Raw genomic sequence first — 15,387 nt, 5'->3', positions numbered from 1 at the left:
AATGGTGCAGAGACAGCCCAGCCCATCAGTGGATTCACCGGGCGTTTGCATTTCCTATCAGGAAACGTATATCGGTGCACTATGGTTTCTGGCATGCGGTGCCGTGAATTAGAATGGGTAAATGATAACAAAAGGGGGTATTTTTGTCACTCTTTTTTTTTTAGTCCATCATGATTCAGCAAAAAAGGTGAGGTCTGTGAATTCAGCAGGAATTCAGGTGTTTTCAGCATGCTGTGAGCTGGGCAGCTGGAGCTTTCTGTGTTGCAGAAGAGCAAGTCTGGTGAGCTGTTTTGGCTGGGCTCAGCTGCACCCAGCTCCCTGGTTCTTCCTTTGGATATACATAAGGTTAAACTGGCCCTGGTTGGGTTTCCCCACAAAACCTCCCCGGGAGGTTTCTTGCACCACCTCCAACCTAAGGGATCCACACAGAGAGACACCTCTTACCCAAGCGTTCCTAGAAAAAGATGCAAGGAGACAAATCAGCTTTGGTGAGATTCCTTGATGGATCCCTGAGATCTGAGCATCACCCCGTGTGAGAGCTGACTCCAAATGGCTCCCATTCCCCAAAAGAGCAAAGCAATGTGCCAGTTCCCCTCGGGCAGTAAGAGGAGCCATGCTGTGCTCCAGGGAGGAATGGGCAGGGCCTGAGGTTGCAAAGTCTTTCCAGAGTGTGTTTGCTCTGTGTAAATAATCCTGTCCTCAAATGGAATAATCCTGTCCTCAAACAAATCCTCGTGTGTGCACCATACAGAGTGCACCATAAATGCACATAACTACAATACACAGCTCTGTGTGCTACTGGGGGAGCACAGAATGCGTTGCTTCCCCAGGTGCTGCACGTGTAAGCATGTGGTGGCACGATGGCAATATTGTTGTGACCATGACAGGCAGTGAACTAGGGGAAGAAGTCATTTATTTATCTATTCATATATCTATCCCCTTCCTGCAGCTGTACTGCGTGCATGGATGAGTCCCTCACCCAGCACCCTTGCAAATGACTTTGGGGCTCACCAAGCAAATGGGGATGTGTGGGCTTCCCAGGAGGGTGCCAACGGCAGGAGGGACCAGCCCGGCTGGCCAACCCCTGTGCGTCTCACTGCGAGATGGCCTTGTGTTCTGCGTTTGCATTATGGTTGTGCCTCAGGTGCTCCGGGGGGCTCCCAAACCCAGAGCCCTTCTCCCATGCACAGCCCATGGCAAAGCACTGTGCTTAGTTTTCCCTAGGCAAATGAGGGGAGCTGCATCTGGTGTCCCTCTTTTTTGAATCCTCTCCCTCCCTCCTGTCGTGGGGTGTCCATGCGGCTGCTCTGGGGGAGCTCCTACCCACTGCCATCCCTCCCTTGGCTGCTCTGGGCACCACGCGGCCCTGGAGCGCACTGTAAATAGTCGGAAGCGATGAATGGATTTCCCCTTCCTCTCCATGTGTGCTTTAGATTTTTGGCCGGATACAGTACAGGCTTGGGACACACCAAAACATGAGGCTTACTCCCCGGCAGCCCTGGCTTTCACGTGGGAACAGTTTGATTTGTGAAGCGGTGGGAGGTTTGCTGGGTGAAGTTTATGCTGTTTTCCTGGGGAATGTCATTCATTTTCCAGGCGAGGTGCCCGGAGCCTGCCAGAGGCTGGGGCAGGAGGGCTGGGTGTGGGGGCAGTGGTGCCATGCTGTGTTGTACCTGTGCCGCTGCCCGTGCTGGCACTGTGCATGGGAAAGTGCTGGGGGGAAATCCAGGCTTTCTGCTGCTTTCTACTTCCTCCCAGACATGTTTACTGCAACACGGAGGGGCTTCTCCCAGGGCAGCGGCTTCCCTCCTCTACAGGCTGGTGGCTTTTGGTCACCCTGCTCTGCCTAGACCCTTTCAACTGGGACAGTGGCCTCGCCATGGAACACTGCAGGCGTGAGTCAGGCCCCAGCACAACACAGCACCCAGATGGGGCCGTGCCTCAGCACCCCGGCTCGTGGCGGCAGGAGGCCGAGGTGTCACGAGGTGTGCATGGCCTCAGCATTGCCGCACGCTGCTCACCAGGGACAGCCTGTGCAGGGCAGCTCCCTCCAGCTCCTGGACTCAGGGCCGTCTCCGAACAATGGGGTGGAGAGCAGGAAACGCTGCATGGGAAACAGGATTTGGCTCCGCCGCCGCCGCCAGCCACGGCCCCTTGGCCCCTTTCCTTTCCCTGCTCCAGAGAGTCCTTCCCACAGCCCTGAGCCACGGGGCTGCACCGAGGGGACGGGATGCTGCCGCCCGGGCAGACTAGGGCATGAGACCCTCCGCACAGCAGGCAAGGAGGGGGCCCGGGACACCTCCTGGCTGGGCTGGGATCTCAGCATGGCTTGGGAAGCCCTGAGCGCGTTGCCCTAGCCCCAGAGGGGTGGGCGCCTGCTCCCAAGGAGAGCTGCCGCCAGGCAGAGGACCTCAGTGGACTCTTTGCCACCAAGCTTTGCTCCTGAGCAACCAGGTGGCCCCCAAGCAAGCAGGGACAAAGGTATCTTCCTCGCCGTGCCCAGGCTATGCCCCAGAGGAGGTGGTCCCGGCTGCCCTGGACACTGAGCAGGAGGGCAGAGGCAAGATGAGGGGCACGGGCAGGGGCCAGGGGTCCTGAGCTGCTGCTCACGTGGAGCCCTTAGGGCAGCTGCAGCCTCTGGCTCTGACCCCTGTGGCTGGGACATGCCAGGGATCTTCTGACCTCCGCCGGATTCGGGACACGCTCCAAGGACATGGGACTCCAGGTTTATCTTCTGCTTCTCTTCCCATGGCTGGCAGGTAAATCACCCATTTCCCTCTGCCCCAGGATGCAGCCCCTGCCCCATTGAGGCTTGGTGGGATGAAGCAGCTGTGGGAACTCAATGGCACCATCAGAGCAGGGTTTAGAGGGAGGAATTTGTGATCGGCCATTTGGAGACCTCAGAGGCCAGCAGTGTCCTCCCTGCCTGCCCCTCCCCAGCATGGGGCTGGCGTGTGGGCAGCCCGTGGGAGGAGAGGGGCCCAAGACCCGTCCTTGCTGCATGCTTGGCTCATGGCGGGGGGCTGTGCCCATGGGGATCTCCAAAAGGAGAGTGGAAATGCCCACCATGTCATCCCCATGGGTCTGCACCCAACCTGGCTGTGTGTCCTGGGCTGGGGGTGACAAATATGTCCTGAAAAGGGGGTGACGTGAGGGTGACAGGATTTGGCCCTGAGGCAGGGCTGGATGGCCTTGCCTTTGTCCTGCTGTAATGTGCCTTCATGCTCCTCCACCCCAGGGGCCATCCTGGACATCACCCTGATTGCCAACGTGCAGAGCCTGTCCCACTCTGACTTTTACCTGTCCTGCGTCATGGGGGAGCGGGACGTGAGCTACCTGCAGATCGAGCGGGAGAACAAGATTGTGATGACGCACCCTAAGACGGGCTTCCACAACTACCGCAACCGCAGCAACCACGTCCAGGCCAGGGGCTTTTCCATGGCCGACCTGGTGGGGATCCTCTACTGCCTGGGGCGCACCCCAACCGAGCAGGCTCAGGTTGTCTACGTGCACAACAGCCACAACGGTGAGAGGCTGAGGGGACACGTGGGAGCTACCTGCTCCGTGTGTCACAATTCTAGTGCCGACCGGCACCATGGCAGGATCCTGGTGACCCACAGGCTATGTTTGGGGTCTGCCAGCACCCGTGGGGTGGATAAAGGAGGGATGTTCAGCTGGAGGAGGGGGGCTGAGGCCTGCAGGAATGGGCAGCAGCACAGGCAGACGGCTGGGCTGGGATCGGTGGCCGGAAAAAGAGCAAGGTCCAAAAGGAAGTCGGGCGCCCTTGGAGGAGGTGGTGGGGTCTGGAAATCATTAACTAGGGTGGGAGGCAGCCCACTGGAGCTGTGCCAGCCTCATGCCCCTGCCGCAGGCTCACAGGGAGGAGGCAGTGCTGGGGTGCACCTCCAGCAGCCCTCCGGGTGCTTGGCAAGCACAATGCTACAGCAGCACTGCCAGAGCACACCGCAGCCAAGGGCAGTGCTGGGCTCTTGTCTTCCACTCTCACTTTGGGCCATATGGCCAGTGGCAGAGATAGCACCTGGAGCAGTACTGTCCCACACTGAGCCCCCAGCCTTCACTGCCCTCCTCTTGCAAAACTATTAGGACTGAAATTTTCTGTGGTAGGTGTCTGCTTTAGGAGGATTTCTAGCTCTTTTTTAGACAGTTTTGGCTAAAACAGTTAACCTTTTGCTGAGAAGGAGAGGTGGGGCATGCAAGTTTCCCTGAGTGTGTTAAAACACAGCTTTAGCAAGCAGCTCTATTATCTCCAAGCTGGAGAGCAGAGACTGTTGGTGGGGTCCAAGCATCCCCCAGGGAGCAGGGATCAGCCTGTGTCTTTAGCAAGAGGCTCAGCATACAAATGGCAGTGGTCCTATCAGGAACAGAGCCAGTCTGGGCAAGCAGAGCGGCACAGAGACGCTGCTGGCACAGAGGGAGGGAGGCAGAGGCATAAGCAGAAAGCACAGGGGCAATGGCTGGCAGCAGGGCAGCGAGAGGGGGCTCTGCACCCCCAGTGTCCCTGTACATAGGTCATGGAGGGAGGTGACAGCTCTGGGGCTCCATTGGCATGTCATGGTGTCCCGTGGGGAGGGGGATCTCAGCCAGCCCCCTGCTTCTGTGTCAGCATAGCCAGGCCAGAGCAGCACTGTGGAGGAGCTGGTCAGGGTCTGGCTCCAAGCCTCTGTGTGAGTTACAGATGGCAAAAAATGCCTCTTTTGCAAGTGCCAAACAAGCTGCTGTTGTCTGTTTAATTTAGAAAAGTAAAAAAACCAAACAAACAAAACCAAAACAAAAGGAAAAAGTAAGCAAAAAAATTACAGCTTTGCAGGGGGAGAGAGGGCTGGGTACAGACACCTCCCCCCCACCCTGACAAGGCTTGGTATGTATCATCTCTCCTGTTCAGCCCCAAAACACAGAAAAGCAGGCCAGGGTGATAAAGCAGTGGGTGGGAAAGGCTGTTAGAGGAAAGCTGGCATCTCCTGAAAGGTCACGCTTGAAGAAGAACACAGGAAGGTTGATAAACTTTTGGCAATTTTGCTGTAAAAACAAAGTAAAGTGAACCAGAGAGATCCTGAGAAGCAATCTCAGAAAGGTTTAAATCTGGCAATAAACTATTTTTTACAATATCCAGAGCAGAAAGATGCCCAGAACAAAAATTGCAGAAGCCCAAATTTCTTTTATGTTTTCATCCATGTGCACAGTGGAGAAGTTGGGGAAACTTGTTGGGAATCTGCCTAAAACACTGGTGCTGGTAGCAAGAGACAGGCAATAAGCAGCCAAACAGAGCAGTGTGGCATTGCCAGGCCAGGCTTGCTGTGAGCATGAGTGGAGGGCAGGCAGCAAGGCTGCTTGTGGGACACCAGCTTCTCTTAAAAGCTCTCTGGGGAGGGAGTTATGGGTCTGTAAACCCCAATCAGAACCATGGAAATCAGTAGAAACTGTAATAGAGCAGTATTTGTGGTTATGTGGTCCCTGAGGAAGAGACAGGGTGAGTTTGTAGCAGGAGGGTCTCTGGGGTGACTGTGGTGAGGATGCTGTGGATGACCCAGCTGACACTATCTGCTTAGGTTCCTGGAGAAAACTGGGACAATTCCCTTTCAAAGCCTCTTTGGGAGCAACTCTGCACCCAGGGGGTGGCAGGGCAGGTCTTTGGATGGGTAAACAAATTACTAAAATAAAGGGAGCAAGAATAGGAATTAATTTGTGGTTCTTGTCACACGGGGAAGTCCCCACTGGCATGGCAGGGGGGCTGTGCGGGGACCTGTGCCACCGGTTGTGGGTACAAACAGCTGAATAAGCGACCATGCCAGCTGCTGTCCCCAGGATGCTTGGAGAGATGGATGGATGAGCTCTGGGGGGCTGCAGGCACTGCTGAGCGGTGATGGAGGACAGATACAATTCAGTGTAGGTAAAGACAAAGGGCTGTGTCTGGGGATCCCCAGGGGACGTGTAGGGCTGTTGCTCCAGTGAGTGAAAGGAATGAGACAGGATGCAGGCCACGTCTGTGCACCCTCTACAAGGGACTGCAAAGTCTGCAGTAGAAAGATTCCACCAGAGGGACATGTGGGGAGGGGAATTACCGGGATGCGTGACCTGCAGTGCCCTTCCCGGGGTGTCTGCAGCTTCCTCACTGCGGCAGGACACGGGGCTGGATGTGCCTTAGCTCCAGCCTGGTGTGGCTGCTTTTAGTGTACACAAGCTGGCGTGACGGAAGGATCCAAGAGCCGGTGCCTGCCTGTGCCCTCTTTTGTGTCTGTCCTGGCACACCCAGGGCTTGGTTTCCCAGGTCTTAACATATTTATAGCCCCGTTTGTGCTCAGAGCTGACTCACAGCAATACTCTGGGAGCTCACTGCTGCTGCACGCCCCAACACCTGGGAAATCAGGAGAACAGGCACGACAAAGCTACTTGTCCTGTGGGCCCTCCACATGCCTGCTTCCCTCCACCGCCCCTCGCCTGCCCATGCGTGCTGTCACTGCCCGACCCTGCACTGCCAGAGACAGCAGCAAGTGGGGTGCACTGTGAGGATTTGTCCCAGCCATCACCTCCCCAGGCGGCTGCCACCCACATTGCACCCCAGGCTGGCGCTGGCCAGAGGGCAGGGTGCCATGTCCCACTTCCTGGAGTCATACCCACAGTGGCTGGAGGGGTCAGTAAGGTAGCACCTTCCCTGCAGAGCCGCACGGGGGTCCCAGCTCCCGCACTGGGTGGACAGGGAGGCATGCATTGATTTCCCAGCAGAAACGTGTGGTGGGTGCTGGCCTGCACCAGGGCCATATTTCGGGGTGGCTGTGGTGCTGGCACTGCCCTGCAGTGTAAGTGCCCTGGGGGGTGACCGCTGCTCAGACTGCTTCTCCTCCATCTCCACAGCCCACCTCTTCCCAGTGAAGGCCACGCAGTCTGTGAACATCGCGGAGCAGGCCACCTTCTCCGCCAGGGTCCTCAAGAGGAAGCAGACAGACGTTATGTGGAAAAGAAATGGCAAGTGGCCCCGAGAGCAGGACAGGGGCTGGGGCTACTCCCAGCCGGTGCCTGGTGCCGGCCCTGGGGGTGCAGGGAGGGCCCCGGGTCACCTTCTGCTCCCTTGCAGGCACTTACTACCAGACCACGGACCGCGGCGAGGTGCGGGGTGACCTCGTTGTCCTGACACTCCCCAACGTCAGCGTGAGTGAAAATGGTGTCTACAGTGCCACGTTCATGGGGGACAGCCCTCTGTGGAGTGCCTTCTACCGCCTGATCGTGAGAGGTGAGCAGGGCCCTGGCCCCCTGGCACGTGGGGACAGGCGGCCATAGCAGGGTCCTGGTGCCACCCTGAGCCCCGTCCGCTCTCTCTGCAGCCTGTCCTGCAAAGAAATGGGGACCGTCCTGTGAGAAGGACTGTCCCAACTGTCTGAATGGTGGCATCTGCCATGACCATGTTGGTGAATGTGTCTGTCCTCCTGGCTTCATGGGCACCCGCTGTGAAAGAGGTAAGTGCTGGGCTGTCCAACAGCAGGAGCTGTGTCCAGGACATGCAGGGGGGCCTGCTGCACCCCCAGACCTGGGCACTAAGGCCAGATACTCCACGTGCATCCCCAGTGCCCCTCTGCCCAGAGTGCCCTGTTTCTGAAGCCGGGCTGGAGCATCCACTTCAGCAGGACATGGCTCCTGTGCCTGCTCAGGATGGTGACACAGGCTTGGGTCACCCCAAGCCCACAGGCAGTGCAGGGGTGAATGGTGGGTAAGGGCAGACCACACTTGTTTTTCCAGCCTGCAGGGAAGGCCAGTTTGGCCGCAATTGCCAGGAGACGTGCCAGAGAGCCCAGGGCTGCAGGGGGCTGAGCTTCTGCCTGCCGGACCCCTACGGCTGCTCCTGTGCCTCTGGCTGGAGTGGCTCCCGCTGCAGCCAAGGTATGTGTACATGGGGGTCCACCAGCTCACCTATCCAGCCCAGGCTTCCTCCGGGACCTGGCTCTGCTCTCCAGCAGCAGCAGCACCTCTCCCAGCCTGAAAATAGGCACAGGCTGAGCAGTGCTGCTGCCTGTACCAGCTGCCTGTGGTCTCTGCCTGCACCATGGCTGGGGGTAGCAATGAGCTCTCCTCTTCCTACAGCCTGTCCCCCGGGATACTACGGCCCTGACTGTGCCCTGGTGTGCGCCTGCCGGAATGGAGGCAGCTGTAACCGCTTCAGTGGCTGTGTCTGCCCAGCGGGCTGGCACGGGCAGCACTGTGAGAAGTCAGGTGAGGCTGGCATGGGGCTGTGGCGGGTTTTTGTTCACAGCCTGTGGGCTCCAGCTCCTTCCTCACTGGTGACTGAGGGAGTCATCAGCTCCTGGGCTCACCACCCAGACCAGCAGCCCATCTTGCTTGCAGAAATAGCCCCTAAACCTATGGAAACCAGGGCACTGCACGGGGAGCATCTAGTCTGGGCCCCAGGATTATTAGCATTGCTGAACCTGGAGCATGGGGTGGGGATCAGCGCTGGACCACAGCATCTGGCTCAAGCCCCCTGGCACCACGGTGCCAGCCTCTCTTGTGCCTGGGGAGGAGTGGGGCCAGCCCTAATGCTGATTTCTGTGTGCCAGACCGCTTCCCCCAAATCATCCATCTGGCCTCGGAGCTGGAGTTCAACCTGGGCTCAGAGCCCATTGTCAGCTGCGTGGCCACGGGCAACCCACTGCCCACCAGTGACAGCGTGGAGCTGCGCAAGGCTGACGGCACTGTGCTCAAGGTACTGCCATACCCTTGCCCCACCAACATCCCCATGCTGCTGGCTCCCTCAAAAGCCCCCATCTCCCCAGTGGGCTGCTGGGCAGCTTCAGGCTGGTGGAGGGAGCCAGGTGGCTCATGGCACTCTCTGTGACTGCAGCTCATCAAAGCCATCATTGAGTCAGGGCAGATCACCTGCGAGTTTCAGGTGCGACACCTGACAAAGGCAGACACGGGGCTCTGGGAGTGCCGGGTCTCCACAACCGGAGGCCAGGACAGCCGGAAAGTCAAGGTCAACATTCGAGGTGAGAAAAGAGTGGGACAAGATGGGGTTGCTGGGGGAGGTTGACAGCATGGTGTGGCAATGCCAGACGCTCTGCATTAGACTGGGAGCCACCCATCGTGTGTTGCCGTGCCAGCAGACAGGTTTGGGTGGTGATAAAAGACTTCCTTGACAAAGCCAAACGGAGCCATGAGGTGGCAGACTTACCCACACTCTGCTCCTCATTGCTCACTGGTGTCATTCCTTCCTTCCCCTCCTTCAAGTGCCACCAGCGCCCCTGAGCCCTCCCAGGCTGCTGGCCAAGCAGAGCCGCCAGCTCGTGGTGTCACCCGTGGACTGCTTCTCTGGTGACGGACCTATCGTCTCCATCAAGCTGCTCTACAAGCCCAAGGATGACACCTCAGCGTGGTCATCCATTGTGGGTATGTCCATTAGGGGATGGGGGACACAGGTAGGATCTGGGTGGGAGGCGGTGGCTGCTCCAGCCAGTGGGGATCTGGGGTAGGCAGACGTGTTCATCCTGGGACCCACATGGTGATGCTGAGGAGGATGCTGGTGGCAGGGCAGATTGTGGGTCATGAGCATGGCTTTGACATGTCCTCTTGGCCCACAGTTGACAACAGCGAGAACATCACCCTCATGAACCTCCGGCCAGTGACTGCCTACATTGTCAAGGTGCAGCTGAGCCGGCCAGGGGATGGTGGGGAGGGCAGCAAGGGGCCCGAGGCCATCATGGTGACCGAGTGCCTTGGTGAGCCTCCGTCTCCCTCACCTTGACCCTACCCCTAACCCTGCATGGTGCAGACTTCGCAAGGCCCCAGAGCTGATGTGCAGTGATGTTTTGCTGCCTTTGCGTTTGCAGAGCCCACAGTCAAGCCTGTGATCGAAGGCTGGTCCATAGAGGAGAAAAACACGCTTCATGTCAACTGGAAATTGCCAAGTAATCATGAGCCAGCACATGGGTTCATCGTCCACCTCTTTGACTCTGCAAAGCGGCTGGTCTCTGAGAAGAACATCACTTCCATCTCTGTGCTTTCTGCCCGCATTGGGGACCTGGAGTTCAACAAGGAGTATGGGCTGGAGGTGCTGGTGTACCACTGCACCAGCCTGGGGCCTCCCTCCGACCTCTACAAGGTCATGATCAACAGCAAAGGTGGGTCCAGCAGAACACAAGGAATTATTTCAGGGACTTACAATGATAAATCAGTTATAATTGTAACAGCAACCATCCCCAGGTCTGGCTGCTTCTGTATCCCACCTCTGATAGAGCATGAACAGCTGCTTGGGGGAAACTGGGTCCTCCTTTCCCCACTAGACACCACAGGCTTCAGCACCAAGCAGCTGAGAAACACCCTAAGCTGAACACAACATCAGGAGTGATGCTCACAAACAGATGTGTCCTCTGCACCCTTGCCCAAGTACCTGCCTATACTTGCAGCCTTTACAACACCCTGTAGCAACAAGTTCCTCCATATAATTATACTTTGTATGAAAAATTATTTCTCTTTGGTTCAATTTAACCCTACTGCCTGGTAATTTTGCTGGTCGCTAGGGCATAGGGGACCTGCAGTCCCTCTTGTGGGCACACACACACATTCACACAGCCCTTCACATAGGGAAGGTGGAGCATCAGCCTGATCAGCCTTTCTGGCAGCCAAGGGGGAAGGAGTGCACAACTCTTTCAATGAGGCTCACTGCCACTGGTACACGTTGGGAGGGCTAATGGGCATCAGGCTTGGAAGGCGTGAGGTTTTCTCTGCCCAGTGCATGTGTGATTTGGGGTTAGGGATGTAGGCAGGCTGGAGGAGGCTCAGAGGTGGTGGGAACAGTGTGTGAGAGAGGGTTGAAGAAATAAAATACCCTGAGGGCTAGTCAATAAACAGACATCTAGCCTGACAGGGGAGTCCCTGAGGCTGGCAGCACTTGTGGTACAGTCCTGTCCTACTGTTGTACCTGGAGAACAGCTCCACCTGCTCTTATACCTCCTCCAAGCAGGGACCAGAGATCCCTGGAGGTCCCTCAGACCTGGCACAGCTTTGGTTTCCATTGGCATCCACAGGGTCCAGTCCTCACAGCACCATTCAGCCCCTGCAGCTCCAGGAGCCCTGTCCTGGGACTGACACTCTCCTTGCCTTGCTCCAGGTCCCTCCTCACCACGGTCGCTCTCGGCAGAATCCGTGTCTGACACCGCTGTCAGGCTCTCCTGGCAGGTCCCCGAGTACCCCAACGGGGGCATCACCAAGTACATTGTGGAGCTGCAGCAGGTGGGGGGCACCAGTGAGCCTCAGTGGATCGACACCGACAGCGGTGCAGAGACCACCAAGATCGTCGGGGGCCTCAACGCCAGCACCAGTTACCAGTTTCGCGTCCGGGCCAACTCGCATGTCCCAGGGGAATGGAGCCAGCCTGTGAAAGCCAAGACTCTGGGGGACGGTGAGAAGGGTGTACAGCAGGCAGTGAGCTCTGCTGGAGCTTGGGCTCAGCATCTGGGTCAGCAAGGAGTGACCAGGGTGCTCATGATCACCTCAGAGACTGGCTCTGAAGCAGCACCCCAGGACCAGAATACCTGTGGGTGTCTTCAGAAATCCTGCTCCTCCTAGTACTGATGGGGCAGGGGTGGCATGGTAATAGCACAGCACCCACAGAGTGGCTCTGCCTTGACCAGAGGGTGACATGGTGCATGAGAGACTAGAGAAGAAGGACAGAGCTGGCATGGGAGGAGTTGGGGGGTGGACCCAGAGCTGGTTGAAGGTCTGGAAAGCAGAAGGTTCAGTGGCTGGGCCCAGGCAGTGACACCCTCATTCCTGTGCCACTATGGCACCAAGAGCTTGGGATATGGTCTTCATGTGGTCCCAGGGTGCTGGGAGAGGGCTGCCATCTGCGTGTTTGGCCTGTGCAGGGCTCAGCCATGTACCATGACCCTTCTTTGGCAGGAGCACTGAGCGTGCCACCCAGCCTGGGCAGCCAGAGCACTGAGCAGGCAGGAATAGACCAGCAGCTGCTCCTGGCCATCGTTGGCTCCGTGTCCGTCACCTGCCTCACCATCCTCTTTGCTCTCCTGGCACTTTTCCTCATCAAGAAGAACTTTTTCCACCGGCGCCGCACCTTTACGTACCAGTCTGGCTCGGTGAGTGCCGCCTGCCCCGCCAGGACCGTGTCCCCAGCTCCCCTCGTCCCAGCCCGATCCAGGTCACGCTCTGTAGCCTCCAGTCCGGATGCAGCCAGACCTCACTTCCACATGGAGAGGGTGCGGAGCCTGCCCTTGCCCAGGACACCTGCCCTGCCGGGACTACCGCGCGGGCAGAGGGGTGCCCGGTGCCGCTAACCTCACCCGCTCCCATCTGCCAGGGGGAAGAGACCATCCTGCAGTTCAACTCGGGGACCCTGACCCTCACGCGTCGGCCCAAGCCACAGCCCGAGCCCCTCAGCTACCCCATCCTGGAGTGGGAAGACATCAAGTTTGAGGACATGATCGGGGAGGGCAATTTCGGGCAGGTCATCAGGGCCATGATCAAAAAGGATGGCCTGAAAATGAACGCAGCCATCAAGATGCTGAAAGGTGAGCATGGCAAGGCTGCGTGATGCAGCTTGATCCTGGACCATGCCTGGGGCTGTGGAGGGGCATGAGCCATCAGTAGAGATGCAGAGGAAGGGCCTTTGTTGTAGAACTGAGGTGTCAATCTCTTCTTTGCTTCCAGAATTTGCTTCAGAGAATGACCATCGTGACTTCGCAGGGGAGCTGGAGGTGCTGTGCAAACTGGGCCATCATCCCAACATCATCAACTTGCTGGGTGCCTGCGAGAACAAAGGTTAGGGGTGTCCCCCTCTCCCCTATTCCCAGACCTATGGGCCCTGCCCAACTGTGTATTCCTCTTTGTTGGAGTGAGTCCCATGAGCCCAATCTCCTCCTGTTACTCAGGGTACCTATACATCGCCATTGAGTATGCTCCCTATGGAAATCTCCTCGACTTCCTCCGCAAAAGCCGAGTCTTGGAGACAGATCCAGCTTTTGCCAAGGAGCACGGCACTGCCTCCACCCTCACCTCCCAGCAGCTCCTCCAGTTTGCTTCAGATGTGGCCAAGGGGATGCAGTACCTGAGTGAGAAGCAGGTACATCCCCAGCAAGCCCATCAGAGCATCCTTTCTCTGGGGCACGAGGACTCCCTATCAGGGTATGAGACCCCTGGGGCCATCAGGAGGCAGCATATGGCTCCTGCTGACTGCTGGCTCCTTTCAGTTCATTCACAGGGACCTGGCAGCAAGGAACATCCTGGTGGGAGAAAACCTGGCCTCCAAGATTGCTGACTTTGGCCTCTCCAGAGGGGAGGAAGTCTATGTGAAGAAGACAATGGTGAGGCAGGAGCAAAGCATCTCCATGGGGCCTGCCTTCAGCAGGAACAACCCAGCGTACCAGGATCAGCTGGGTAACCTCTGCCCTCCATCCACAGGGCATCCACATCCCCCCTCCTCTGATGGTCATTCCCTCTGTTTCCACAGGGTCGCTTACCAGTTCGCTGGATGGCCATTGAGTCCCTGAACTACAGCGTGTACACCACCAAAAGTGATGTGTAAGTCCTGCATGCAGGGGTACTGGGGCTGAGGCATGGCTGTGGCCATTTCCATCCCTGTCCGGGGTGGTCAGTGCAGTGATTCTTTTGCTCTGGGTGCTGCAAAGGCTGGAGGTGATGCTGATGCATCTCACTGAGGAGACGCCAGCTCAACCCAAGCCCTGGCTGCCCACTCCACCCTGAGCTTAGGGCGATGCCCTATTTCCATCAGTGGGGCATGGTGGAGGGCTCCATCACAGCATCGGCTCCTGCCTTTTCAGGTGGTCATTTGGTGTCCTGCTCTGGGAGATCGTCAGCTTGGGTAAGGCTCTTCTGTGTCCCCTGCCTCCACTCAAGGAGGAGGACTCCCCCCCCCAGAGGGGACACCCAAGGGACCATCCACCACAGCCAGTTGTGTCTCTGGCCACAGGGGGAACGCCGTACTGCGGGATGACTTGTGCTGAGCTCTACGAGAAGCTGCCCCAAGGCTACCGCATGGAGAAGCCACGCAACTGTGATGATGAGGTGTAAGTGTGCACAGAGCCCCACATCCCCCTGACCCCACTGCCCCATGGGGCACCCACCAACTTACAGTAGCTCCTGCTTGGTTCTCCTTTGCATTGTGGCTGGGGAATGACCTCGAGCCCCACACCCCGAACACCCTTCCTGGGCTTTAGTTTCCCACCTGCTTCCCCTCACCTCCCACAAGTAGCTTTTCTGCCCTCTCCACCTCCATGCACACTGAGCCACCACTGGCTCTCTGCCGCTAGGTATGAGCTGATGCGGCAGTGCTGGCGTGACCGCCCCTACGAGCGCCCACCCTTCGCCCAGATCTCCATGCAGCTCATCCGCATGCTGGAGGCCAGGAAGGTGAGTGGTGACAGCTCAGCAGGAGGGATACCCACCCTGCATAGTGCTTGTCCGAATGCTGGAGCATCCCTTGGGCTTGGGAGGGGGACAACAACATCCAGCAGTAGAACCTGTGTGACCCCACCATGCATGGGGTAACCCCAGCATCACTTTCTGGAGTGGCGAGCATGGCAGCTGGGATGGGAGGTAGATGGGGACACTGTCCCAGCTGCCTCCTGATTGAGGTTCCCCTGCAGGCCTATGTCAACATGGCCCTGTTTGAGAACTTCACCTACGCGGGGATTGATGCCACTGCTGAGGAGGCGTGAGGCTGTGCTGGCACCGCACAGAGGGGCTCGCTGGCCCCAGCTGCTGGGACGGTGCATGGGGACGAGGAGCTGCCCATCTTTCTTCGGGGCCAAGCATCCAAACACCAGTGCCCCTTGCTGAGAGCATCTTTACCACAGCAGGACTGTGCCGTCTCCTCCCTGGCTGCCCACCCGGCGTGTGCTGGCCACACTGGCATGCCATCAGCCACCAACACAGCCCCGTGCTGCTGGGGGACATGCTGGGATGGCCTCAAGGACAAGCAGCAGCAGAGTGAAGCAGAACAGGCAGGAGAGGGGCTCTCTCAGGAGCCAGGGCACTGCTGCCTTAATCCACGGACACAAATGCTCAAGCTCTGGGGCAAGAGGGGAAGCAGTGACCCAGCAGCTGCCTGCCCTGCAGCTCTCCACATGCTCTGGACCTGAAGTGGTGCCAGTGGGACTTCGAACATCACTGCCTGCCAGGGTGGGATGGGGCCACTCCGAGTGGAGTGCAAAGGCATAAGGGACAGCATCAGCTGTGTGCAGCCTCCAGCTCTGCAGTTACCCTTTGGAGTTGCCAGTTCTGCCTTATGGACAATAAACATATTGGAACAGACAACCGGGTCTACAGAAGGGGAGGTGGGGACCCAGCTCTGCCCCCCTGGTGGCACTGGGGAACAGTATGCAGGGCCTCAGTGGTCTGCTGCTGTGA

At 57.9% G+C, this 15,387-nt stretch overlaps 1 protein-coding gene across 3 annotated transcripts; it reads left to right on the top strand.

Moving 5' to 3' along the window:
* Positions 1 to 1,746: 1,746 nt before the first annotated feature.
* Positions 1,747 to 15,294, top strand: TIE1 (tyrosine kinase with immunoglobulin like and EGF like domains 1). 3 transcript variants are annotated; one of them, XM_061345090.1, is made up of 23 exons: positions 1,747 to 2,759; positions 3,239 to 3,526; positions 6,871 to 6,981; positions 7,091 to 7,246; positions 7,338 to 7,469; positions 7,750 to 7,890; positions 8,092 to 8,220; positions 8,565 to 8,710; positions 8,849 to 8,993; positions 9,235 to 9,393; positions 9,585 to 9,722; positions 9,834 to 10,124; positions 11,114 to 11,404; positions 11,905 to 12,218; positions 12,320 to 12,530; positions 12,670 to 12,780; positions 12,891 to 13,081; positions 13,209 to 13,322; positions 13,469 to 13,539; positions 13,800 to 13,840; positions 13,949 to 14,045; positions 14,289 to 14,388; positions 14,625 to 15,294. In XM_061345090.1, exons 1-23 carry the CDS (start codon positions 2,714 to 2,716, stop codon positions 14,694 to 14,696), a joined length of 3,495 nt encoding a protein of 1,164 aa, XP_061201074.1. In that variant the 5' UTR covers positions 1,747 to 2,713; the 3' UTR covers positions 14,697 to 15,294. The 3 variants fall into 3 exon arrangements, with proteins under 3 accessions (XP_061201074.1, XP_061201076.1, XP_061201075.1); XM_061345091.1 differs by having other exon boundaries at positions 1,750 to 2,759; positions 11,905 to 12,098; XM_061345092.1 differs by lacking the exon at positions 3,239 to 3,526 and having other exon boundaries at positions 1,748 to 2,759.
* The last annotated feature ends 93 nt before the right edge of the window (positions 15,295 to 15,387 follow it).

The sequence above is a fragment of the Neopsephotus bourkii genome, unplaced genomic scaffold (genome assembly GCF_033783945.1).
Source record: "Neopsephotus bourkii isolate Nb327-2 ecotype Australia unplaced genomic scaffold, CSIRO-AGI_Nbou_v1 NB_234, whole genome shotgun sequence".
Classification (NCBI taxonomy): Eukaryota; Metazoa; Chordata; class Aves; order Psittaciformes; family Psittacidae; genus Neopsephotus; species Neopsephotus bourkii.
The sequence above is the reverse complement of the archived record's forward strand: the minus strand, read 5'-3'. Positions and strand labels throughout refer to the sequence as shown.